The 27,692-nt window shown below is 41.5% G+C and overlaps 1 protein-coding gene across 7 annotated transcripts in view; it reads right to left on the bottom strand.

Annotated features, from left to right (window-relative positions):
* Positions 1 to 26,825, bottom strand: part of ITGA6 (integrin subunit alpha 6) — a 44,893-nt gene extending 18,068 nt beyond the window's left edge. For 2 of the 7 annotated variants that reach the window (XM_051623153.1, XM_051623150.1), the window contains exons 1-5: positions 26,608 to 26,820; positions 5,525 to 5,652; positions 5,032 to 5,111; positions 3,068 to 3,323; positions 1,436 to 1,567 (exon numbers count right to left, since the gene is read on the bottom strand). In XM_051623153.1, the coding sequence (XP_051479113.1) occupies positions 1,436 to 1,567; positions 3,068 to 3,323; positions 5,032 to 5,111; positions 5,525 to 5,652; positions 26,608 to 26,768 (757 nt within the window). In that variant the 5' untranslated portion in view covers positions 26,769 to 26,820. Of the gene's footprint in view, positions 1 to 101; positions 219 to 1,435; positions 1,568 to 3,067; positions 3,324 to 5,031; positions 5,112 to 5,524; positions 5,653 to 26,607 lie in introns of all 7 variants that reach the window. The other 5 variants (XM_051623149.1, XM_051623151.1, XM_051623154.1 and 2 more) reach the window with 4 other exon arrangements.
* Positions 26,826 to 27,692: the final 867 nt, after the last annotated feature.

Genomic DNA, 27,692 nt, shown 5'->3' with positions numbered 1-27,692 from the left:
TGCAGTGTATTTGAGATGAGGGGGGAAGGAGGGATGGAGATTGTGTTAAAAGTCTGGAGGTTATGTGTGACCACATGCTGCCACCTCAAGTGGTCACAAACCTAAGTAGCTATTCATCATTACATCCACCGATTCGTCCACCTGTGTGCTGGGAGGCAACGTTTTGTATACAAACTGATCTGGATGAGTATCAGATACAGCTGTCAAAAACAGAAGGCCTGTAAATATGAAGTGAAAGATTGAAGAGAAGAAAATAGTAGTTAAGCAACACAGCTATAACCATGTGTATTTACTGTCTATACAGAGGGAACAGCAATGCCAGTGAACAGCAGGCTTGCCTGGATCCGAGTTTGTGTCAAAGGCAGCATTTATACTTAGGAGATAAGTGCATTTGTTAATGAACTGCAAAAAGTCAGTAATGCTCTGTTCACAGCAAAACACACCTCCACAGCACTTTTTGCCTTCTGGTGAAATCCTTATTTCACCACAAAAGGCTATCAGCTTGCTTTTCTAATGTAAAAAGATTTGTTTTTTACACCCAGTAGTTACTGTTGATATTTAATGAAGTGTATGTTCTGTATCTTCTACTAGATATGTAACTCCAAATTGGCTCTTTTCTTTACTTGCTTTTTTACTTTTTATATTAGCGATGCCCTTCCCATCTGTTCAGCTTTCCACCACTCACACGGAAATTCCAGTTTCAAGTTACCAAAATCGTATTTGATGCACAAATTTGTTGCACGCCAAAAAGCAGTGGATCAATACACCACAGAAATCTGCACTAGAACAGAAAGGCTCTTTACACTTTACTTTCCAAAAATGCAGAGTAACCTTTTCTCTGCACCAACATATCTCACTGGTGTACAGTAACACCCAGTGGCCTAAGGACATATTTCTGCTTTGTGCCTGAACAAAATGCAAGAGACTCACCCCCTGCAACACACATATGCACAATTAAAATGTAGACACTGATTATATTATGGTATTTTAAAGGCCTGTAGAAAGGCCACTGGAGTTTTAAAAACTTGAATAAAAAACTGCACACACTTACCCGGAGAGAGAAACTCCATTTGTAACAGTTACATCCAGAAACTCAGATTTTGATGAACCTTCTGATACCACATGGCACAGACCATGTGGATATGGACTACAGATCCATATGCTGTTCTTAATCATTGGAACAATTATAATCTCTCCCTGAAGATCTGTAGGTCTTTCATCACAGCTCTGAAATCTAACATTACATTTGCAGCTCTTCTAGGTACCTCAGCAGAGCATCATCTTACACTTAAAACTGGCCCATAAACATGGAAGGAGATGTGAATTATTCAAAATGGTTAGCACGTTACAGGGTCCATTCTGTATCACTGCACCAGGCTGGGATCACAAACATTGAAGAAGCCTAAAGAGATTTACCAGATGTACTGAATCCTACCTAAGTAACTGTTCGCTGGAACAGGAACTAGATTCTTATCTTGGCGGCTCTCATCACCAACTTCATAAGGCCCATCATCAAAGATACCCAGATCATAAAATGTCTGATTCTTTTGCTCTGCACGAACCACCCCTGAAGAAATGAAATGATAAAATAAAAGCAAATGAATGGTAAGGGAAAAAAATAACAGATAAATGGTTCCCACCTAACATTAATTACAATGAACGAGATGGTGACTGTGGTTTAAATGGGACAAACGCGGAATAGCACCCCGGGTGAAGGCAATGACTAAGTTTTAGCTGTGTGCCAGAATCTCACACTGCTGCACAGAGAGGACATGCAATGATCTGGAAAACATGGGATACTAAAAATTATCAACAAAAACATGGGACAAACTTGGTCAGGAATCACCCTCATCCTACAGTTCTTAACCTCATAAAAGCCTCTTTTAAAAGAAGGGAGGCAAATACACAGGAATACACACACACACAAATACTCTTCAGCTGTAACAAACACCAGTGATATATTTAGAAAACATTATTTAAGGGGAAAAGAGCTATTGTTTGATAAAATGTGTGCTTCCCTTTTATCAACAGGCATATTTCACATTTTGGCAAGCATAATCACATTTTTTCATGATACAAGAGTACTCTTGTGACTTGATAAAATGTTATAGCACTTCTCTGTAATTGAAGTAAAACAGTGTCTGAACTCAATATGCTGTTTCAGCTTGGTCAGATTTTGTGGAAGATTAAGTTTTCACTGAAGTCCACCTCGTGCCAGAGCTTAGCTCAAAGATTTTGCATGGTTCATATAGCAGGCACAGGTGTACGAGGGGAGAAAATGTAATGGTTCGAGGATCAGATGTTCTACAGAGGGAAGTATTTACAGCTGTTGGTGTAACCAAGAGTGGAGTGAAAAACACTTTAAGAAAGAGAGACAGAGGTGCCCATTTAAATGCTTCTCAATATAAACAGAAAATCTGTTGGATTTTTTTTCCCTTTAAGTGTTGAAATATCTCCTAGATGACATAAGAGTTACTTGGCTTAGTCAGACAGATTATCCATGGAATTTTACATGGATATCCATCAATTTAGATATGAATACATGCAGTATTGCTGTGTTCACTTATCTTCCTGCAGTCCTCCAGTATTTAATTTGGGAAGAACTACTTTCCACAGACTTTACAAAGAATAAAGTGGAGAACACTGCAGGATAAACAAAGATGTCAGTGCAGCTATCTAACATCTGCTCAAATGCAGGAAAAAAAACTTTAAAATAATTCACTTATTTGTTCCAGTATGGAAGTCTCAAAGCAAACACTCAATCCCACCATAAGATTAAGACTAATAAGGGGAAAACTTGCTGTATATATGTGCACAGTTCCATTAGCCACTAGTAAGTACTCCCTCAAAGATATTTAAAGGAACATCAGTAATTATTTTTGATAGAGGAGCACAGCATTTTGTGAAAACAAGGTAAAAGCATTAGACTCCTATTACCTCTCCCCACTCAAAAAAAAAAAAAAAAAAAAAAAAAAAAGAGAGACAAAAAACCTTATTATGCAAAGAAAACTTGTGAGCAATCTCAGAGGAAATGGGAAGTGTAGGCAGGAAGGAAGCCAGGTCATACCTTTCCAATTGTAAGTGCCTGGGGCACCAAACACAATATAATGATAGTCTCTTGTAAAAGTAGCAGCAACACCTTGCTGACAGGAACCAAACTTCTCATGGCCTCTTAAACGACCATCACAAAAACTCCAGACTCCATTATCCATATCATCCTTAATAGTGAGATCCTGGCTCAGCACATAGCACCTTCCAATGATATCCCGGGTTTCCTGCACTGTGTTTACATACTGCCTTTTCTCGTAGCGATGTGCACACGTCTGCAAGACAGAAGAAATGACAAGTGATGCTTTCTGTATGTTTGTAAGCAAGTCACTAGAGAAGACTGGCCTCCTTCAGCAATAATCCATGCTAGCAGTGGTGCAAGTCAGTCCCCTTGTAGACACATCCATGTTCCCTATGAGCAACTTATGGGAAAAGTTTTGTACCTATGGGGAGAATTCAGAGCAACCAGCTTCACAGTCAAGGAAGGCCACATGGTTAAATCCCTCTTCACTGTGAGATATAGTATTTTACCCCCAAAGCCTTCTGTGTTTCCTAATCCCTCTCTTTCAAGAAGTGAGGAGAAAACCACCCTACCTCCCATAAAGAAAGAAGTGGTTGCATTTCCCCACAGCTGCCAGAACTTACACACTTGTGCAGGACATGAGAAGCTGCACTGTTCAACTACCACTTACCCAAGACTATTCAGAACTTACCCATTCCAGAGAAGTGCCACAAAACAGCAGCTGAAAACTCTTCCAGTGAAGGGGAGGTGAGGGAAGTTGTTCCTACTTCTTACATGGGATGTGCCATTTACAGAATAACCATTACTGGGACAGAACAGCAGCACTGAGCACAGCCTGATAGACTGTTCACTTGGGAACAGCATTCTAGCCACTGGGTTAAATGGTGTACCCAGCAAACAATTGTAAAAAGAAGTGGAACAATCAAACCCCTTTGCCAGCAGTGTTTTTTACAGAACCAGATGTGGTAGGTGTGTGAAGTGTGCAGGCAAGCCAGGTTTCTCAGCTGACAGAACTTTTCTATGGTTCCTTTTAATGCTTAAATATTAAGTGAACACTCAGCTGCTCCACACTTGAAGCACTGCAGTACTGCCCTGCTGCACCTTCAGGCTGCCCACACCTCACCTAAGAGGTGGCATTTCCCACTTAGCACTTAAAAAGAAAAGTTCCTTCTCAGAAAAGACAAGACAGCATTAGCTGATGATTAATTATTCAATGAGCAGGACTCTCTCCTTCTGTTCTTCCCCCCTTTGGGTTCTAAGGCAGACTGAAGCAAGCTATTACTGCCTCAATATCCTTAAATAGCTCTGTATTCAAACCCTGAACATTCCTGCCTCCTGTTTGGAAGAAGTAGATAGGGAAGCTTCACTGCATGCCCATTTTATGACGTCACTGGTGTCCTACAGCACCACAAGAGGTTAATTTAACTGCGAAAGAAAAAGTAAGATTCTCTGGTAACTCCTGAAAGCTTTTTCTCTCTGTATTGTATAAAATAAAGAATAGCTAGTAGTGTTACTGCAGTGCAATGGCCACTTTAATTCAAAGGAGCAACTCAGCTGAAGTCCTTGATGAAAGTTAAATCATCTAAAAGCTGATCATCTTGTAAAACAGGCTGATGATAGCCTGCTTCTTTTACAACCTCATCACACTATTTCTGTAGCAAGTGGTATTTAAAAGAAACAATGCATATCACACCAAAAAATAAAAGTGCACACCCTAAAAATGAACTATCCTAGATTGTTGTTACAAAGGTTATAAATAAAAGCTAACCCTGACTTGGAAAAGTAAGTTTTTACAGTCTCATGTGTCTTACTTTGCTAAGGAGACATTTTAAGTCCTCTCCTAAAAGAAATTACAGCAGTAAACATAGAGAAGTTACCTTTCAGAAAGATGCAGAGAAATGCAATTCAGGACATTTACCATACACCCAAAACATTTTTATAAGTTAGTCCTTTAGACTTACCACCACATTTCCTCCTGGCCCCTGACTTTGGACGGTTACGCCCATCCATTGGTCTTCTTTACTCTCCATCTTCGGGTCAGCTGCAGAGTATCATAATACAGCTTCAAATATTAACAGTTAACTACTTTTTTTTTTCTTTTTTGGGGTTTTTTTTTTTGTGTGGTTTGTCATGCGCTTCATACAGCACATGAGATAGTCTGCAGGTGGCAGTGTCTGTACATTTTATCACTGACAGCATTTCTTTTATGAAACACTTCTAGTGTATTACTTCATGACACATTAATTTATGCAAGAATAAGAACATCCAGATCTACCAAGATTTAAGCACCTCATGCTATCTTAGTAATTAAGCTACAATATCTTCTGATGGGAAAAAAAAAAAAAAAAGTTGTGTATAAATCCACAGAAGCAACTGTCCAGTACGTGGCCTTTGGAAAGGACCACAAAAACAGACAACTGTTGCAAACCAAAACAAAAGCAATGAAGAACTTACTCTCCTCATCAAATATGACACGTGTGCAGCGTGCATTTGGAGATGTGATGTCACAGCTGTACAACCCTCCTGTTCTGTTGGCTTGTTGGGATGGGAAGGCCTTTTCCCGAGGAGCTCCAACCAGCAGTCTGCAGGGAAAGAGAAATCATTTCAAGGGATATGTAGATGTAATATTAGAAAAGAGGCAGGCAACAGAATCAGCAAGTGTTTTCATCATATTCCTAGGTACAAACATTTGAAGATGGATGAAAAGCTACATCAGAGCATTGTTCCTTAAAAAAAAACCCAACCAAACAAAACCAAACAAAAGGGGGGGGGGGGAGTGTAAACCAGTAAAACCAGTAATAGTTCTGCAATTACTGGACCTGAAAATCAGTAAATATATTGCTATTTGCAGCTATTATTGTTGCAATGTTTGCTGAGAGTGGTTGATAAAAATTCTTTATAAGTAGGTGTCTGGCAGTTTTGCAAATAACATCCTTCCATCAGGAAGTCGAAGTGGGGTATTTTTTGCCCTACTAGAAATTGTTGGTAAGGGTGGGAAAAGTACTGTTACTAAAATGAACCACAAAACAGTGAATAAAAGTGCTATCAGGCTTTCTTCTAGTTTTATGTCAGTCCTGTGCCACTGTTCAGCTGAATTTACTGGCACCTTACTATCTCCAACCTGTAAAGCAAAACGAAATCCCTCCTGGCCCAAACAAGTGTTCACTGAACTATTGCAGGCTCTGTGGAAACATGCACTCCCCTCCCAACTCCTTTGGCCAAATGCATCATTTTGAAGCTGAAAATGTTTTTTTCTTCAACAAATCTCTCATCAAGAACAGACCATTTCTACAAAGGACTTATTTCTCCTATAGAAAGGCCAGTCTAATGAGCCCTCCTTAGACACTGTTCTGGTAACCAAATGTGAAGGTTCTTATTTTAAAAACTGAATAAAGCAAATTTATGCCAGTATCAACTGTCCTCCATGAATATTATCACAAAGTAAGGGCTTTCAGCAGAAAAAATTCTTACACTGTCTATTTTTCTTTGAAGCATCACATGCACTCAAAGCACAGAGGCATCTTAAGCTGTGCACTGCAACCAGTAACAGCCAGCATGCAATGGCTTGTGGAAGGAACAAGAAACATCATGCTCAGCTGAAAAAATGAGGATGAGAAAACAGCATCTGGATAGATGCAACACAGCTGGTATATGGAAGGATGGGTGCTGAACCCATGTGCTTCCTGACCCTGATACAAAACATGGGAGAGAAGGGAACCCTGAGAATAGTGTCAAGGAGGCAAAGCTGGGACTACAGCTGGATTCACAAAGCTCAGAGAAGAACCCAGACCCTCTTTGAGGCTTCAGCTATAGTTTTGCACTTGAGAGAAAAGCTTTTCTGCACACTTTACAGTGGCAGTGGGACAAAGCACACTGCTGTCACTCAATACTTTCCTTACTAAAAAACAGGACTCACTTTTATGCATATCTAACAGTTAAGACTGGATCTGTTAAGATCAATACATAATTTTTATTATTAAGAAAAGTTTATTCAAAAGAAATGAGACAAAACTGATGTATTACGAGAAAACACATTTTAAAAAAACAACAAAAAAAACACAGAAAATTCTATCTGTATTGTGAAACAGCCATGTTTTCACCACTTTTACAAAACTTGGTTATCCCACAATCCATCACTTGCCCTCCTGAAGGTAATCCCCTGAATGGTGAAACCTTCAGGTAATACTTGCATTTGACAGATACGCTTATAAAATAATGACACACATTGTGGGTGGGTTTTGGTTTGAAGTGATCTCCATGTAACCCCTACAAATGTCTGGTATCTTTTTCAAAGATTTTTTTTCAGAAACACAGTAGTCATCACAAGAGTTTGTAATCTAAACAACCAAACTTTTAGAAAGGCCATTAATAACTTCATTTTCTAATTTTGGCAACAGTGCATTTAACTCTAATCTCTCAGTAATTATTTTGCAAAATATCTGTTTCTAAGCTATTCCTAATGTGGGAATAGATAAATTTTCTCCTCAGTTCTGACATCCCCCAGGGAAAGATATTAAATGTTTTTTGTGTTATTTGTTTGGTTTTTTTTAACCTTAACAACCATGAATGCAAGAAAATAGAGGCACTTGGGGGCTAAAAATGATGTACTGAATTTCACTTAAATTTGATCAGAAGTCTTTTGTTTCAACACTGTGAACACAACTAAAAGCTTCTGGAATTGAAATACTTAATTTGGTTTAATTCACCCATCTGCAAACTACTGACATCAGTGATGCTACATCAAGGAAATTATGACCCTGTTCTTTTCTATGGGATAGCTAGACTATATTGTCTCCCTAACTAATTATACCTCTTAACAGCACCATGATGTGACCATAATCTTCATGACAATTCAGCCAGAGGGAAGACCTACTGAGGCATAAACAGCAGAATAAACAGGACAGCCAACAGAAGACACACTGGAAAGATGTGCCACCTGATACAAGATGGCACAAAAATTCAATGGTATCTCAAATAGACACATGTTGAGATCAACAAATGAAAAAAGCAATTGTTCAGCCTTCTTTAAAAATAAGCGTTGGTTCAACATGGTCTCAAGGGACAGGCAACCTTGGGTTTTCTCCAGTACCCATATCCCTGTCCAAATCTTTCATAAGTTATTTTCCTCAAATTTTGCGTAAGTTATTTTCCACTGTAAACAAAGTATTTCAAAGCAGCCATATTTAAAATCCTCTAGACTTCAAAGGACTTGAGTTAGAAATCCTGTCACTAGTCTTCAAGGCTTATCAAACACAAAAACCTAAAAATCTTGAAACCTGTCAGGTACATCACTGCAAGTCCTTGTTCACAACACAGTTCAACAGTAGCACACACTATGAACAGGTGTTTGCAAGGAGTAGATCAGTTCAGGTAGACACTATGGTGAACTCTGGAACGTACTTTCAAGTAGCAGCCAAGGACATACATATTTAAAAGAAGCTTAACTCCTTTGAGGTCCTTCAGTACTTATCTGCCCCAAAGACCACAGCAGAGAAGACTAAACCTATGTTTCCAGGTTCTGCAGATAATGAGGATTATAAATCTTATGAGTATTACCAACATTATTATTAAGAAAGTCACATGCATCTAATCTTAAGCTGAATAAATCAGGCAAAACAAAAATCTATTGTCAAGCACATCATGACTTGTGATCAAGAGAGCTCCTGTTCATCTTGCCTACTGTTAGAGGCTGAAAAATCAGAATTCTGTTCTAGAAGCCAAATTAGTTCATGTAAAAATAAAAGTACATGCGACTAAGGAATTATGAGAGACTATGCACCAGTGTGAAATTCAGCATGACTGCAGCAGTCCAAATGAATCAGCTTGTACACTGAACTGTGCTACGTGCTCAGCAGAGTCCTTCCAGACTGAGGACACATTCCAATCATTACTGTATGGCTACTTATTCAGCTGTGTTTTAATAAAATAATTTTAATCAAGTTTCAGCTCATTACGCCAAAAACGGGTTAGGATTTTTTGCAGCTAGTTCCATTTTAGCTTTCTCAGTGCAAGGAAAACCTCCTTCTGCAAAAAGAAGAGGCAAGAGGAGGTGTTCTCACGCTATCACTATCTCCTTATATTGGCAGGTGAAACACTGAAATTAAAATCAAAGAACTTCCTCTGCAAAAAAAGTCAAAGGTTCTTAATTTCTCTCCACCCATGATCACAGTATGATTCATTTTATTTACTGGCACCTCCTCCTGAAGGTTCACAAGGGCTGCAGTCACTACTTTCAATTCAGGCCTTAATGCCCAAGGTCAGACTCCAGAATCCATATACAGGTACCAAATTAACATTCCAACTGCAAAGACTGCAGAGTCTAAGGTGAAAACCCCAAAGACTCCAAAATACAGATATTTTACTGATTTTCTATCCCAGTAAATTTGCCTTATTACTATGCTGAGAACAGAAACTCAGACACAATATACTGAACATAAACATGTCTGAGCATCGGTTCCTGTTGGAGCCTTAGCTTTTTATTATTTAAGTTTTGTTTACTTTATATCTAACGCTTACCATATGAGCTAAAAGACAAAAAAAAAAAAAATCACTCTTCCTCATGTAAGTTACAAAATCAGATGCTTCATACTACTTGAATCCTGATTTTCCCCATTCATCTTGCTTAAATATACACTATAAACTGATTAGGTTTTCCATGAGCCAATCAGACTGAACAGGTGTTAAATTAACTTCTATTAATAGTTCGTTTCTATAGATTAGAAGAAGCATCTATCAATTGACAATGTTGGGGAAAAAAACCAAGAATTCTCTCATACCCTGGCACAAAGCTACTATGCTCTTCAGCTCCAGTTACATCCCATAATTAAAACATGTGCCTTCCAATTTCAAACCAAAGTTCTAATTTCAAACCAAATATATCAGTCCTGCTGCTCTATTGCTTAGAATTAATTATTGCTTTCTCTTAATTACTTCTTGGAGACACATGATAATGACTGAAGTCCCACTGCCAACTATGAGCATCTGCTGGCTTCCAGGGACAGATTTACTCCTTTACAACCCCAGATTCATGGCCAATCTTGAGATAATCCTTTAGGATCAGAGTTCTGGGACTGGCATGTAATGCTGGTTTAACTAATTGACCTCACTGAGATGTAATTTTGGCTCAGGTGGATGGCACCTGCCTTGCACAGACATTGGTGACCCCCACTGTACCTGTGCAGTCACAAAATGCAACAGTGACAGGCACAAGCCCCCATCCCAAGAGAGGGACCCACATCACACCATGTCCCCCTGCCTCGCCGCAGTTTCATGTTACATCTGAAGACAACGGCTGAGGCAGGAAAAACTCCATTTCCTCAGTTATGCCGAGCACTACTCAAGCCTCAGGAAAGGTATCAAGACATCTTACAGAATGGATCTAGAGCTGAACCACACCTCTGGATAACTGTATGACGAAAACATACTCAGCAGTGAGGTTAAGATTTTAAAACCCTCCCTGCTTTCATTTGTAATTTTTTTTAGTTTAGCAGGTAGTGTGGCTCCTTCTTGACTAATGAAAACAACAGCAGACACTGGGTGTAGTTTCTGCTCACAGCTATCTGAACTCCCTCCAATATTGCTCATGAAACTACACTGGTCCCTTCCAAAGGAAAGCTGCAGTTAAGATGAGAAAACCATATCAAAGGAAATCCAGAAAACCTCCAAGCTCCTGGAAGTTTTCCCTCACTCAGCAGTGAAATGCTTTTCCTCGCTTACAGCCAGGAACTGTTGAAGGACAACATACAATTTTGACAATATACTTCAGAGAAGAAAAATTATCAGCAACTCAGTACAATTCTATTTTGGAATAAACACTTGCTCAAAAGAAATAAAGTCAAAGGAAGAACACGTTCAACGTTTTTGAAAGCAAATCCTGTTCATCAAAGTAAATGGCTTCCATTGAGTAAATTATGTTTTGATTTAAACAAATACAAAAAACACCACAGTCTGCACTGAGCTCAGATACTCTTATCTCCCAAAGCTTTTTTCATTTCTTAAATTCTTTCCTTTTCCGTGGTATCTTCTAACCTAAATAAGCCATCACATCCTTACCATCCTTTCTTTAAAATTATCAGCTGCACATCAATAGTTCCAGCTCTGAGTTTTAACAGACTGGAGCAGAAATAACTGAAAGTGTTTCCTGGGTAACAAACCATTAGCCATTTCCCCAGACAGGCAGAATAAAATAGTCAGTGGTGTAAGTAATTTCCAATTTTGCAACCTTCATTGAGCACAGATGTCCAATTTAAGGTTGTTATTCCCAAATAACAGAGCTGCTGCAGCAGACTTTGCACTTCACTGTGTTTTCAGAAAAACTCCATACACTCAAAGAGTGCAATTTTGGAAAGTGATGAAGCTAAATGCTATGAAACTTCTACCATCCCTGACTAGACACACTCCTGCATCCTTTTCCTCTCATATTCCCAGCACTTGCTTGCAAAGACTTTCACTGAGTAAAATGAAGAAATTAAGAGTAACTACCACTAACTCAGATTTAAATTATATTTTACTACCAAATCACCACTCACAATCACTGGTTTTCTATCAAATGTTTAGAACCTCCAGGTAGAGATCCCTGATCTCAGTGTGGACTTAGAGCCCTCAGTTGAAGATGTATTTTCAGTCTCCGCACTGGTTTGGTCTCCACAGATTTTTAAACCTGATGAACAGGGAAGATGTTAACCCACACAGTATTTCAGCATAACTAAAGCCAGTCAATGAGACAGGTGCTGTGCTTAAATACTAGTGCCACCTTCTCTGTTTTGTGCCTGGATTTGGCTCATAGGAACAGAAACAAGTCATGAGACAGGAGCACCAAAGACTAATGAGCACAGATTGTCCCTCCATACAGTTGAGCTGCTAACGGGAACTGGAGCTGAACTAAAACAGAACAAAACCACAAAAAAAAAAACCAAACAAGACACCACACCACAAACACACACCTCTTCCAGCAAAATATGGTCAGTAACCGTGTCAGTAGGAAAATTGTTTGCAATGCTTTTCACAGAAACCCACCACTTCCAGCCTGTTATTAACAGCTATTTTAAGTGACTGATGAATTCCCCTGATCTGCTACTCCACACTAGCGTTTTCCACCTACCAATGCAAAGCCATGGTCAAGTACACCATTCCATTAATCTCTGTTGGCTGAAGGCCTGGCACTTGAAGGACTGTAATTTTCACTTTATTTGTTCAGCCATTTTTAGGAAGTGGATTATGATAAGAGGCTGGAATAAGAAGCCAAAAGCAGCATAAGGACTAGGGCAAGCTACTACAAAGCAAAACTGGAACTACAAAGATACCTGTTGTTCTGGAAAGGCCACTTATTATTGACTTTTTGTAAGTCACATGAAAAAATAAATCCTTTCCCTTCACAGTCCAGAGCCCAGCCAGTGTGGATTTGAAATAGGTTTTGCAGATCTCATTTTTGTTGGTAGAAAGTATTTTTCCCACTACAAACACAGTTCAGTCTGCTTCAAAGATCAATTTCAAAATAGCGTTTTCTATTTCAGACACCACTCTCTGGCTTTCACCAGCAGATACCTCACATTTTTTGTATTGTCAAATATCAAGTGAAACCTGTATAACACTTAGAGCTTTTATTTCTCCCCTATAATCTTGCTGATTTAAAAGAAAGAACAACACCCATGCCAGGAACAGATCTGAGCACGAAGTGATACTGTAAAACATGCATTAGACAGTTTTATAATTAACCTATTATAAACTTATGGAATAAATAATGTTGAAGGGATTTCCACTCAGATTCTCTAGCACGGCAGTGACAGTTACTGCATGAAATCCTCTTATGCAACACGGAGGTGAACTCAGTAAGTGGTAAGTGCACCATCTGAAGAAACAAAAGACGGGAGCCAAGGCCCTATCACCTCCGGCCCAGCCGCTGCCCAGCGACACCCAGTCTGCACTGGGTTCACCGACACCAGGCGAGCCCAGCACAGCCAGCCAGGCACAACCCGGCCCGCCGCCGCAGGCACTGGGGACACGGGGCGCTGCAGCAGCAGGACAAGCACAGAAGGGCGGCTGGAACAGAGCAGAGGTGAGCAGCAGGCAGAGCCACCTGCCCACCCTGCCACCCTCCCTGGCCCAGCGCTGCCCCGGCACAGGCTGCTGCAGACACGGCCGCTGCCGCTACTGCCTAAAGCGGCGAGTTTGTGCTGAGCTCAGTGCTCTGTGGACATGTTTACGGGATCAACTAAGCAAGTAGATGACAGAAATCAGGAGTTACTGTCTCCTGAGATACGTGCCTTAGAAAACCTCTGAATTAAGATTTCAACTTCTCTGTATTTGCAGGGCTTGTCTTTGTACCCCCTGTACACATGCCATCTCCATTTGAAGACATCATCTACTAGGTACATGTTTTAGAAAATGACCATGTAAGTAATCAAAACATGGAAACAGTTGCTCGGGCACTTTTTTTGTTGTTTTTTTTTTTCCTTCTCCAGAAAGCAATCTGAGTATGTGGTGCTCCCAGTCAGTATTTAAAGGTACTACTTGTTAGAGAACTAACAACTGTTAACAGGCACATACTGTTCATACTGTAATATTCAACTTTTAGAGATTCACAATCTAAACAAAACAAACTCATCACATTCAGCTGAAACACACCAACCAGAGCCCCACTGGGAAAGTCATCCACACCAGACCAACGCTGGCACTCTGAGCTAAGCTGTGCCCTCCCAGCTGCCAGCAGAAACCCATGGCACCATAGAGAGCTACTCTGCAGGAGTAGGCTAAAAAGCTCTGTGTATAGAATAGGTATGTACATTCTCCATATGTAATCCCTAATCATGTTTCAGAGAATGAGCACGTGAACAGCCAGCAAACACACACTTGGAAAGTCACTTGCACGCTAAAGTACAGATTTCAAATTACTCCTTCAGCCTTAAAACCATCCTAGCCCTGAGTTAAATGCATGTAACAGAATCCACAGTTTGAGTAGGGCTTTTCTTCAAGCCATGAACTTAATTACACAAGCAGATGTGTCACTGGGTACACGTACTGACACATAGTCCCCCCACTCCTTCAAATTAACTGAAAACACAGGCATTCAAACCACTTGGAGTAACGTCACTCCAATAAGGAGCAGAGTAGGAGGTTTGCATGCAAACCAAGCTGTACAAATGCCCATGCAGTTGGGACACTCAAGGAGCCTTTTTTTATGTTCCAAGCAGATACTGATCAAATAGATCAAAAGAAATAAACCATACATTCACAAGAAACTTCTCCATATAGACGTTTGTGGAAAAAGAAGCAATTATATTTTACTATGAGCAGGAATGTAGAAACTCTGAGAATTTCAACCAACTTGCAAAACCTAGGAACAAGATTATTCTGTTCACAAAATAATTTATATTTGAGACTATGCCAAGAAACCCACTGCATTCTCTTCCACTATATACTGCTTTCCCACCACACACGTGCTTGCTTTTTGTGTGTCTTTCCCCACCCATACTTTTTTTTCCATCTTTCACCACTCCTCACTTTCTCACTGGAGCAGAACCAGGAATTAATTACTAGCTTTCAAGTATTTTTAACACCATATGTTCCTTTAGGCTGAATACAGTGCAAAACAGTATTGCAGCTATTACTAGGACTCAATCTGACCTGACAACAACGTAAGTACTCTTCCGCTACACGCAGGAATAAGGGAAGAGAGGAAAAAAAAACACTTCTTCAGCAATGTTCTGGGGCCACACTACAGATCAAACATTTCTCTAGCAGAAAAATAAGTTGAGTGGATGAAAAGTTTACAGGGACTTGAACAATTATGCTATATTTTGAGTAACAACTGAAACAGTTGCCTGTAAGAATACAGCAAATTTATTTTAGTATCTTTGCCCAAGAAAATACTGTAGTTTTCACTCAAGGGTGTTTTCTACCAAAAAAAAAAAAAAAAAAAGGTACTTATCCATTCGTAAGAAATAATGAGCTATGATCTCTTCTCACATCCTCTGCTAGACACGGCTAAGGTTTAAGAGTCAGAAGACCTAACTACTATGCAGCTTCAGCAACACCAATAGCAAAGTGCAAGACTGACCAATCTTCATAATTCCCTTAAAAGAGTAATGTGAAAAGAGCTATGAGAAAAGCACACAGAAGATTCATCTACATGCAACAATAATGTGCTTGCTATCAGCAACAGCTGGGTGCCAGTTCTAAGTACTTCCAGGATAAACATGAATTTCCCTCAGACCTTTGACCCTGCATGTGCTGCTGAGCAAACAACCTTGGGCATTACAGGAGTGAGCTGCTCCCAGCCTATTTGCAATCTTATTTTGCTTTGGCTTTTAAAGATATATTTTATAAACCTACTTTTGGGAAGGGCAATATTGCGAGCTGAAACAGGCAGAAGCTAAGTATATTGAGATCCACTTGAAAAACTGTCATCTTCACTAAAAAGGAAACAGCACTCAGCTGCTGTAAGAAAACCTGCCATTCCTAAGGACGCTCTTAGCAAACTCAACAACAATGTTCATCATTGCTATTTGCTATTCCTTGTTTCCTGAAATATCTCCAGAATCTTTAAAAGCAGAAAACAAATGCAAAAAATAAATCTGAAAAGTAACCTAGAAGCTAAATCCCTGACAGTGAAAGGCAGTGCAGGACCCATATGTGTTTCCCTGCAGGGACCAGAGGACATTTTCACACTGTAAACAGCATCTAGACAGGGGGCATCTCATGAACCTCTCTTGCTTCTGCTCTTGATCCTGCAAACCTTCTCCCTTCCAAACACATTCAAAACATCCTCACACACATTAGTACAACTGCTTAAAGGAAATCAGTATTAGGAAGTGACATTATTTTTAGATGCCCTTCTCTAATAGGAAACAAGAAAAACAGCCAACACTCCAACTGAGCCAAAATCTGTCCATAATTAGCAAATGCTGCAAAAATCAAAATGCAAGAAGCATTACTTTTTGTCTTTCATTACAATATTAATACAAAATCTAACCTCAGTCACTCCACAGTACAATACATCTGGCCCACTCTTTAAACTAAACCAACATAACTGCAATTCTCCAAAGCAATAGTTATGGAATTCTCAAAATAGTCTTAGAAAATATGACAGTCATATCACGAATAACACATATTTTATGCTGTAGTCATAAAGGAAGCTTTATTAACCTATGGCTCAGATAATTTATTTTTATTATACTGAATAATTCCCTTTAACATTTAAGCAAGATTTCGCTTTTCCACAGTCACATTTGCCTTTTGAGGCTACATTCTTCTGCCATTACTCTCAAAGCATCAACTTGCTTATATGTATCTCAAACAGCAATATCCAATGCTAATAAATGTTATTTAGTATTTTCCAGAACAATCTATACACTTTTTTCTTCAAATATTCCAGTGTCTCTTATCGTCCATACCCCTTTGCTAATTACCACTGTAAGGTGTTAATTTTCCAGCTAATGTTTCACAGTATAGAACACCATCTGCTCAATTCAATAATATGGATTTTTTTATTACTTGATTTAAAATATCCATTTGTCCAACAACCTTATCTCAGTCTTGTCCTTTTGGCAGAATGTGTCCCCAAAACACAGCATTGTTATAGTTATGGCGAGAATGATTCATCCAGCCCAGGCTGGTTCTGAAACATTTAAACAGCTGATTTTAAACAGCAATTCTCCTGAAATGAGCAAGTATCTCCACTGAAATCTTACCAGATTGTATTCCTTACAAACTGACAGCTGCTCTGGCACATGTGGAAAGGGTTTTGGGTTGAGTTTAAGAGAAAAGGATGGCCCATGCTAAGTGGTGAACAATTTACTACTTTAATGTGCCAGGCAACTCAATAGACTAATTTGGGAAATGTTGAGAATCCAGACAGCAACAAATTAGATCAGTAAACCATTCTTACCTTCTTGTTATCCTTTAAGAAAAAAGATTAATGAGAAGCCAACCTACCAGTCTTGCTTCTGCCTTAGCTTTTGTTATTTACAAGTTAACATTAGCAGCATTAACATACACACAGGATTGGGTTAGGGATCAGTTGAGTAATCTGGACATCCATAAATCGATGGGTCCGGATGGAATGCACCCAAGGGTGCTGAGGGAGCTGGCAGAGGTCATTGCTAGGCCACTCTCCATCATCTTTGGTAAGTCATGGGTAACAGGAGAGGTGCCTGAGGACTGGAGGATAGCAGATGTCACACCAGTCTACAAGAAGGGTATGAAGGAGGACCCGGGTAACTATAGACCGGTCAGCCTCACCTCCATCCCTGGAAAGGTGATGGAACAACTTGTTCTTGTCACTATCTCCAGGCATATCAAGGATATGGGGGTCATCAGGAGCAGTCAGCATGGTTTTATCAAGGGTAAATCATGTTTGACTAACCTCATAGCCTTCTATGAGGAAATTACTAGGTGGATAGATGATGGTAGAGCGGTAGATGTGGTATACCTTGATTTCAGTAAAGCATTTGACACTGTCTCCCACAGCATCCTTGTAGATAAGTTGATCAGGTATGGGTTTGGTGATCAGGTAGTGAGATGGATCAAGAACTGGTTGAAAGGAAGGAGTCAGAGAGTTGTAGTCAATGGGGCAGAATCTGGTTGGAGGTGTGTGACCAGTGGAGTCCCTCAGGGGTCGGTACTGGGACCGGTGTTGTTCAACATCTTCATCAACGACCTGGATGAGGGTATAGAATGTACCCTCAGCAAGTTTGCTGATGACACTAAGCTGGGAGGAGTGGCTGACACACCAGAAGGCTGTGCTGCCATTCAGAGGGACTTAGACAGGCTGGAGAGTTGGGCGGGGAGAAACATGATGAAGTTCAACAAGGGCAAGTGTAGAGTTCTGCATTTGGGGAAGAAAAACACCATGCACCAGTACAGGTTGGGGGCTGACCTGCTGGACAGCAGTGTAGGAGAAAGGGACCTGGGAATCCTGGTAGACAGGAGGATGACCATGAGCCAGCAATGTGCCCTTGTGACCAAGAAGGCGAACGGCATCCTGGGGTGCATTAGAAAGGGTGTGGTTAGTAGGTCAAGAGAGGTTCTCCTCCCCCTCTACTCTGCCTTGGTGAGGCCACATCTGGAGTATTGTGTCCAGTTCTGGGCCCCTCAGTTCAAGAAGGACAGGGATCTGCTTGAGAGAGTCCAGCGCAGAGCCACAAAGATGATTAAGGGAGTAGAACATCTCCCTTATGAGGAGAGGCAGAGGGAGCTGGGTCTCTTTAGCTTGGAGAAAAGGAGACTGAGGGGTGACCTCATTAATGTTTACAAATACGTAAGGGGTGAGTGTCAGGGAGATGGAGTTAGGCTTTTCTCAGTGATGACCAGTGATAGGACAAGGGGTAATGGGTGGAAATTGGAGCATAGGAGGTTCAAGGTGAATATACGAAAAAATTTTTTTACTGTGAGAGTGACAGAGCACTGGAACAGGCTGCCCAGGGAGGTTGTGGAGTCTCCTTCACTGGAGACATTCAAAACCCACCTGGATGCGTTCTTGTGTGATGTGCTCTAGGTGACCCTGCTCTAGCGGGGGGGGTTGGACTAGATGATCTTTCGAGGTCCCTTCCAACCCCTAAGATTCTATGATTCTATGATTCTATGATACACTGAAAACTGCACTCAGCAAGCATAAAACAGTGAGTTTGTGACCTCTTGATTCCTATTTTACAGTTTAAAAAAATCTGTACAGATTACATTGACATTTTTTGATGAAAGAGCCTTCACAACTGCAGAATATTTATTAAAGGGCAGTCAATAGCAAAGAGGCTTCTTAGAAACTTAATTTTTTTAAACAAAAACACTTAGTTTGGCAGTCACACCACAGAGAGTTACACGTCTCATTTGGTTATAGATCAGATCCATCAAATAGTCCAGGTGCAGACTGATGGAGTTAGCCAGTATTTCTGAAGATGATACAACACAAACTATTATTATTTCCTGCCAAAGTACAATACATTTTTTTACTAGATCACAACCAAAAACAGATTAATTAGGACACTCTACACAGATGAATGATATTTTTAGCAGTGGACAATGCAAGTATGTAAGACTCCACACATCTGGATGAAGACCGATCCATTTCTGATGGCAGGGTTGCTTTTTATTATTTAAGTCTATGCCAGCTTAAAGAGTCTTATTAACTATCACGGTAGCCAGTAGAAGAGTAAAACTGATAGAGAAACTGTAGCACATCTTCTGATAAAAATTCTGACACAGCTGTACCTCTGTGCCCAACACTATCAGAACAGCTCTCAACACCTGTTAGAAAGCTCTTTGCTGCTCTCAAAGCCTCCAAAAATTTAGAAAATGAAAACAGGAACCAAAGTAAAAGTATTTTCTCAAATATAAATGCTAAATCTTGAGATTCCAGCTCACAGATAATGTAACAATACTGTGCTCCTTTCAACGTCCCCATTGCAGAAGGACTCCTGGCACATCTGTCCCCAAATCCTGCTGCTTTGGAAGAGCAGCACACAAACGCAGGCCATGTGTTGTGCACACTACATACTTCAGATACTTGAATGGCTCACTCTGCATCCCTGCATCGTGACCAAGATTTTGTCTCTCTCACTTTCTACCCTTCTGCAGCTGATGGGGTCACATCCTAAGTCTAAAAAGCACCATAAATTTTCTTGTGCTAGTCAGTCTGTAAGATCAGGACAGCAATGAGCTTCAAGCAGCTGTCTGACAGCTGAAGCTGTCAGGATGCCAGCACCACCACAGAGAGCCTTGATTCTTCCCTCAGCTCCAGCCCACACAGCTGAGAACCAGGGCGAAGCACCCATGCAGCAGGCACAGCCCAGTTCTCACCCCATCACCCCACCTCTCATTGCATGAAGGGAATGGCAGAAAAAAAATACTTCTCCAGCTCACTCCCACCCCAGGTTTCAGATGGTAAGTGGTTATAATCTTCAAACATGTTTTAGCCCATCCAACTTACAGCTGCAGTCCTCAAACGAAATGACATACCAGACCAAAGAGAGTACAGGATGACTTCTCCCTGCCATGACCCCAAAATTTAAGAGCAAACACTCTTAAGCATTTTAACTCCTTTTCACAATGGAATAAATACCTCATGAACAGTTTCACTGAAGGCTTTACATCAGGCATGCAAACGCGTCTACTTTACCCATCTCTGTGTGTCTAGATCAGCTTAGTTTGAATAGCAAGAGAATAGCTGCTGGTCTTTCCATTTGTGAGCCCTCCTCCCAACACTTTTCTGCCCAGCCTTTGGGTATCACTAAGCAGAGTTGTCAGCCCCTGCTCAAGAACACAACAACTTGTCAAGAAGAATGCTTTTCCTTTTGTCCTTAACTCATGCATTGTGCAGTTCATTAGTTTTCATTCACTTTAGTAAAGAGAAAAGCCTTTCTCCTCCTTCCTGAGATCAAGGTCTGTCCTTGCCTGCATTGTGTTATTTTGTTCCAGTTAGACTATTTTAACCTTGCTAGTTTTAGATGATGCAAGATTAAGTTTTTTATCTGTTTCTGAGATGTGTTTAATACTTGGGCCACAACAGAGCTTGCTGAGCTAGGATATGCTGTGCTCATTAGGACTGATTTATATCTTAATATTATTTAATAAGAACTACCTGGTATAAATTCCATCCTTTTAGAAAGGGATGAGTACAAGCAACTTGGAAAAGAGCAACTTAAAGCAATTTTGGTTATCATTTTTATTTTAACACTCTTGGAATGGCTTGGCAGATCTGTGTTTTACACAGAGCAACAGCTTACAGAACACCCTTTGCTTTCTGAACACAAAGCCTGGAGAGGAATTTGTGCCTCCACAAATTTCCATTCACATCTATTGAGACATTTAAAAACAAGAAAGCATAAGCCAAGATGCTTCTAAACCTATCATCACCTCTACCCACTAAATGTTATGCTCTAGCAACTCCACCAAAGATGTGATACCTCTTACATTAGAAAAATATTTGAAATAGAAATTGATCAGGCTCAACACAGGTAAAAACAGAATGCTATAAAACCAAGGAGTTGTATGAGGTACAAGCATCTTCCAGTAGGAGCAAAACAATTTTCTGAGCTGTAATTGAAGCTGATAGCCTAGGCTGTTTCTTAAAGCTGGGGTCTGCACAAAAGGCCATTTATCTTCACTGCTGACCAAAGTCATATCCTACAATCCTTATTCCTGGAAGGCTCCCACTAACACAGCAATGAATTTTGTTAATTCTTAGTAACACCAGCATAAGCAAAATAACACATCTACCACAGGGTTTCTTATTAATCTTATGCACTTACAGGTGACCATAAGAAAAAAAAAGTTATCTGAAAAGTATATGACCTCTTAAAAAACAAGTTTCTTGGGGGGATGGAAGACTGGGATAAGAAGTTTGCCACTTAACTTGTGGAAAAGGCTAGCTTTACACTGCGAATCTGTCACACCAGTTAACACCACTGTGAAGTTGAACCTGTGAACTCACACAGCTAATGGCAAAGGACTGTACTTACTGTACCCTATCCTTTCCCCACAGCCTTTTACAGCCACCTGGACTAAACTGTCCTGCTAGAACCACACTTTGGCTGCATGGTCTGTTACTTCACTAGCGCCTTGCAGGGTCTGCTCTTCTACAATAACAGAAGCAGTTACAGCAGCACAACTTCCTAGTCTGTATCATCTCAATGCTCTGTTTCATCCTTCTTGCCTTAGTAGAGTTCTGTGAGACTGAGTGCCCTACTCTTTCCTGTTCCCTTGTGGAATGCAACAAAAAAATCCTCAAGATTAAAGATGCTGACTTCTTCAACCTGCAAGAATGGAAGTCAGATAGCCACAACTACATGATAGAGTTTCCAACCTTTTGTATAACTGACCTGTCACCTGTCAGCTGTCTCTCTGCTACAGATAACCCACACAACAACACAAACTTAGCACTGGGGAAAAAACTTTCTGCAGTTTGACTCTACCTACAGTAATTCCACATTCTTCCCCCTTATGCAATATAAACTTATTTTTTCACTTCTTTCATCTGTGATATTGGTATGATGAATCCTCTTCTTAAAAATCTTTCCCTTACCACTAAAACAAAACTCTTAATCTACTCCCTCCTCCTCCCCAACTTTATTTGATCCTGACCTTTGCGCCCCAGGACATCCATCTTGAATACAGACAAACCCCTCTATCATCACAAATTGAGAAGGTAATCAAGCATGCTCAGCAGTTTATCCAAAAAACAGCTTGCACAGACAAAACCAGAGAGACACAGAAAAAAAATACTAAGTGCAATCTAAGGACAGTAAGGACACAGTATTTTAAAAAAATAAGAAAAATTAATAATACCTTTTATTAATTTTTTTACAGAACCACTAAATACCAGCATTATGAAAGCATTTTAATCCTGAAGATGTAAATATGCATTGTTACTAAGTCTGTCTGCCCGAAGCTTAAATTACACTACACCACCTCTGCAATCAGAAATTGTCATTTTTTCACTGCAGACCAGCATAATCCAGCTCTTTTGTTGCTGGAGCAAAGTGTCTATGAGCACAAGCCCTCAGTCAACACAGAAGTGCTGTCTAAATGCCACTGAGGATGCACTGCAGCAGTACCGCAATGTCAGCAGCCCTGCTGACCAAAGGCAACTTCATTACATATTGATATGACAGCTCACAGTAGAGATATGCAGTATCACCAAAACCTGTCACAAGTAAAAACTGCAATAAGATACTGCAATTTTTAGGACTTTATGGCTAATGGTCAGAGCAGTCTTGACACAGAGTGCCTATCCACAGCTTTGAACCACATAGCTCTTCAGCTGATGAGAAGATCTTGAGTATTGATTACTACCATCTCATACTTTTTTGCCTTAAACCATAACAAGAAGCCTACATAACTTCAGCTCCTCATGTCTACTGAAAATAATATCAGAATTACTTACAAGTAAAGTTATACAAAAATTTAAGTATTCTTGGGGCTTGTGTTCTAATTCAAGATATTTGCTTAAAACATTGTTAATTACAACCAAAAAGGACATCTTACATGAGTGTGTATACACATATATAATTTTTATATATATAAAATTACACAACTACATTCACTATATAAATATAGTGAGATAACTAATAATATTATAATACTAACATTTATAATATACAGTAGCTAATAAATAGATAGCAAGTGTAGTCCCCATTTACAGATGCTAGATACACCTACTTCCTCCATCACAGGACTACTTATACTTTAACTATTCTACTCCTATAGCTATGCTGTCCCTGAGCCTCAGGCCTCTCCCAGTTACAAACCTCCTCAGTTTGCAGACAAAACACACTGCTGTTGTACCACCACCCCCTCACAGAACTAGAACCAGAACAATCTTTACACAGGGCAACAAGCCCAGCTCTCTTGGAGCTCCATTAGCCTCTTCTGCTACCTAATTCACTGTGCTTGACGAAGAACCAGAACAGTACACACACATTCCAGGCAGGCTGCCCTTAGTACCTCCAATGTTAATGTTCCCTTGATGTACATTAAGATTGCATTCGGCTGTGCTTCACATCCACATGCCATTAGCAGTCCACTTTCAGTCATCAGGAACTAATAACGTTTCTCTCCTCTCCAAATGACAAACTTTGCAACCTTTCTCACCCAAAGATATTCACAAGGAAAAACCGAAATCCTGCTGCTAGTCCATAGCCTTATACTTAATATCATTTACAACTGAAGTCAAAGTAGTTGAGCAGGCATCTATCCATACAGTTGGGAGTTCAGTAATTCCTTATTAGCAAACATGGCATCAGTATCTAACGCTAATAAATTAAGATTGACATTCAAAGCTAATATGCAAACCACAATATCCTGTGACTAAGAAAAAAAGGTGATCAAAAGCAAATACCATGTTAAATCAAAGGCTGTTTCAGCTGTACCTTTATTTGTCACACTTCCTCGACATTCTCCACCCTCATCTTTATAGAGCATTTTCGCAATGCTTCATACTGAATTATCTGGTGTGAGGAAGAGGGAAGTATTTAACTTAAGAACCACTTAAGCAAGGCAAGAGAAAAATTACACATCATTTAGTTTTTTTTACCAAGTCTTGCTCCAAGCCAGAGACTAAAACAGTCCTTGAATAGAATTAATGTATTGCACCTTCTCTTGTTCCTTGCTTTTCCAAGGACTGACTGATCTTGCATGCCTGTTACAACTTGTTTCTAATTTTGTAAAATTGGAGGGGTGCTCAGGTTGCCAGTATTTTTTGAATGAGGTTCCCTGACAAATGAGAACCAAAGTGTCACTTTTAGTGAAGTTTTAATGATGAAATGGGGTTTGTCTATTATTGGCAACTATTTAACAATGTTCACACTCAAACTGTAACTGAGCTTTGAAGTTCATTTGATCCATTCAAGAAGAAGAGATAAAATTGTTCTGACTAAGTGACAGCAGCACATAAAACCACTTTTGCATGAGATACGACAGACCAAAATGTAGTTGTGAATGCAGATGTATTGCATTCCTGAGAACAAACTACTAAAATTTCTGCTGTTTGAGACAGCGAGCAGTATACAGGCATTGGACATTCTTGTTTCTCCATAGAACACCTCAGTACGACCCCCATTCGCGCAACTTTCCATCTACACGAAGAGTATGACAAGCAGACACGGTTTGTTGGACCTGTCAAGGGTCAAGCTACTCAGAAACTGCACACGGTTTCTGTGGATCAGGCCACACAAATCATTCATATTAGTTCAACATCACTCAGTTTTATCTGATATAAATATGCAACCTAACATGAGAGGCTTCACTTCCCAGTTCCCTCTCCAAAACTCCCACCTGTTTCATAGGACAGAACTTACACAAAGCAACTTAACACAGTGCTGTGCCCATGAAAGACAGTTGCAGCTCAACATGTTTAATGTCTTGTTCTCTTACAACTACACACTGCTTCTTTTACAGATGGAAAAATGTTGCTCACGGTGACTATAGCAGACCTGTGTAAAAGGCTTCCTTCCAAGTGTACTAGGCAGCAGCTACCCAGGGTAGCACTTAAATTCTTTATGCTAAAGCTCATTAAGAGATTTTTAAAATGGACAAGACTTCTCAATACTCAGAAGTACAGATCACCATTTTTTGGTGATGCAGTTTCTCTAGCCTAGTTTTGTGTCTATTAAAGACCCTTGCTTCTCATGCAAGCCTGGATTTAGAAAGCCCTGTCAAGGCAGATAGCATGGGGCTCTGCTATCCCCAGATTTGGATTGCCTGAGGAAGCACTTATTATACATACAATACAGAACTTTCATGCTAATAATCGCTGAAGCATTTCAACCAAATATTACAGACTAGCTTGAATACTGTGACTGCTTTTGTATTTCTACCGACTCTCAGTAATTGGCTTTCTGTCTCTGCATATCGCGACACACTCACCCTACCAGTATTGACAATACAACGCGAAACTAACAAGCTTCAGGAACTGCTTTCTAAGTAAAACTAAAACGAGACTACTGCAAGAGTAATCCTGTCAAGACTTAAGATAAAGGTGCCTGAAAAGGTGCACACAGATTTGTGTTTTATTCTTCAGGATACCATGAGTCTTTTTGTCTACTTGATGTAAGGTGGAACATGGGTATTTGTGATTTATACTCCTTAAATACACTGTAGTTTCTATGAAAACACACCAAACAAGCATGAGAAAAATGTGCCCGCAGGACTTTAAATTTACCAGCTAACTTTATGAAGGATACAAGTTATTTCCAGTTTCCTTCACCCATGGACTATGGGCTCATCTCCCCTTTAATTAAAACTAAATATTTGAGGAACCGACCTTCGTTTAATAACAAAACCTTATACAACACATCCAGCACTACTGGATAGGGTGGGATCAGGCACTGTTCAGATATGCTAATGCAGAGGCAAAGATCCTGAAGATGTACAAAGAAGCCTTACTCCGCTTTCCTAACTTCCCAAAAGGGGTTCCTAGCTTTCACCCATACACTACCGACAAAGATTAATTTTTTTCGCTTTTCCTCGTACCACCTCCCACCTGCACTCCCGAGCAGGTTCCGCCTTGAACAGCAGACCCCGCGTCCCCCGAGGCCGGGTACCCAGAAGCAGAGCCCAGCGGAGCAGGCGCAGCCCCGGGGCACCGGCAGAACATGTCGGCGGCGCCACGGGCCGCAGCCCCGCGTCGCCCCGCTCCTCCCGGGGCCCGCGGGCACGGCCGCGGAACACGCCGGCGGGGCCCGCGCAGCAGACCGCTGTCGCGTTGAGGCGGGAAGGTTTCCCAGCAGGGGCTGCTGCTCTCTTCCCCCGCTCCCCGCCGGACACCACCTCGCCCTCCAGCGCATCCCGTGGCCGCGCCCGGGCGCACGCCGCGGGACTGCCCCCGGCGCCTCCGGACCCAGCGGGCCGCGGCAGGTGCTACCCCCGCCCCGGCTCCTTCGCCGCAGCGCGGCCCGGCCTCGATCTCTGCCGGCAGCGGGGGTCCGGCCACCGGGTGAGGGCCAGCGGCCCCGGCCGCCAACACGGGAAGTTTCGCGGCAGTGGAAGGGAGGGGGGTCCCCAGGGCCGGCCCGGCAAGGGGCCAGGCGGGGCGCGGGAGCACTCACAGGCGTCTGTCCTGCGGCTGCAGCTGCCGGTGCATGGCCAGGGAGAAGCCGAAGAGGCTGCCTGGCTCCCCGCGCCGGCTGATCACGGTGTCCGTGTCCAGGTTGAAGGCGCCCGCCAGCCCCGGCAGGAGGGGCAGGTAAAAGAGGAGCGCGGCCGCCATCTGCTCCTGCCGGCCCCAGGAACCTGCTACTGCTGCTGCCGAGCGCCGCCGCTCCCCGCGGCGCCCCGCCACACGGCCCGCCCCGGCCCGCCCCCCGCGGGCGGCCCGGCCCCCGAGCGGCCGCTCGGCACAAAATGTCCCCGGGCCCGGCGCCCTGCCGCGGGAAGGACAGCCCCGCGCCGCCGGCTGGCAGGTAAGCGGCCGCCTCTCGGGCCCCCAACGCCGGCGTCTGTGCTCTTCACAGCTGAAGATAAAGCGGTGCCGGGGGACGGGGCAAGGCCGCCCGTACCGGCGGTGAAAAGGCCCGAGACCCGGCACGGGGAGGGTAAGAGCCGACACCGTTCTGGCTGATGCTCAGCGGTAAGTCAAGGTACTGACCATGTGCCTAATACCCCTCTGACATGCTCCAGGATTGGTACAGAGCTACGGCCAGCGTGACCCCTGTGTACGGGTGCTTCTCATATTCAGTCTGTTCGCCAAACAATACATCCATGAAGAAGAAAAAAAACCCCACCAAAAATAGCACGTGAGGACTACATACAAGTAATCTTTAGAACTCATTCCTCCCATGACTCCTATCTGAACAGATCTGAGAATTTCTTGCCCCTCCAACCTTTTAATTGTTTGAAAACAAAATGTGGTTTGGGATCCCAGATCATTTTATCTAACGCCCTTCATCCAACGGAGAGAGGTTTTTCTGTTTGTAACAGAGTTTTGGTTTAGTGCTCTGGTGTAGGGAAGTGGATGCAAGGTTTTAAAACCTCAAGTGCTAAGCAGCATGACAATACTGTGTTTTCTACCGATTTCCAGGACATGAAGGGAGAAGCTTCTCGCACAAGAGATTCCAGAGAAGTGAAAAAAGAGCAATTGAGACGGAGCACTCAAGTATGTTGATACTCCAAATAACTCCTTCTGGAACAATAC

The sequence above is a fragment of the Apus apus genome, chromosome 6 (assembly GCF_020740795.1).
Source record: "Apus apus isolate bApuApu2 chromosome 6, bApuApu2.pri.cur, whole genome shotgun sequence".
Taxonomy (NCBI): Eukaryota; Metazoa; Chordata; class Aves; order Apodiformes; family Apodidae; genus Apus; species Apus apus.
Note: the sequence above shows the minus strand (reverse complement) of the source record. Positions and strands in the feature narration are given on the sequence as shown.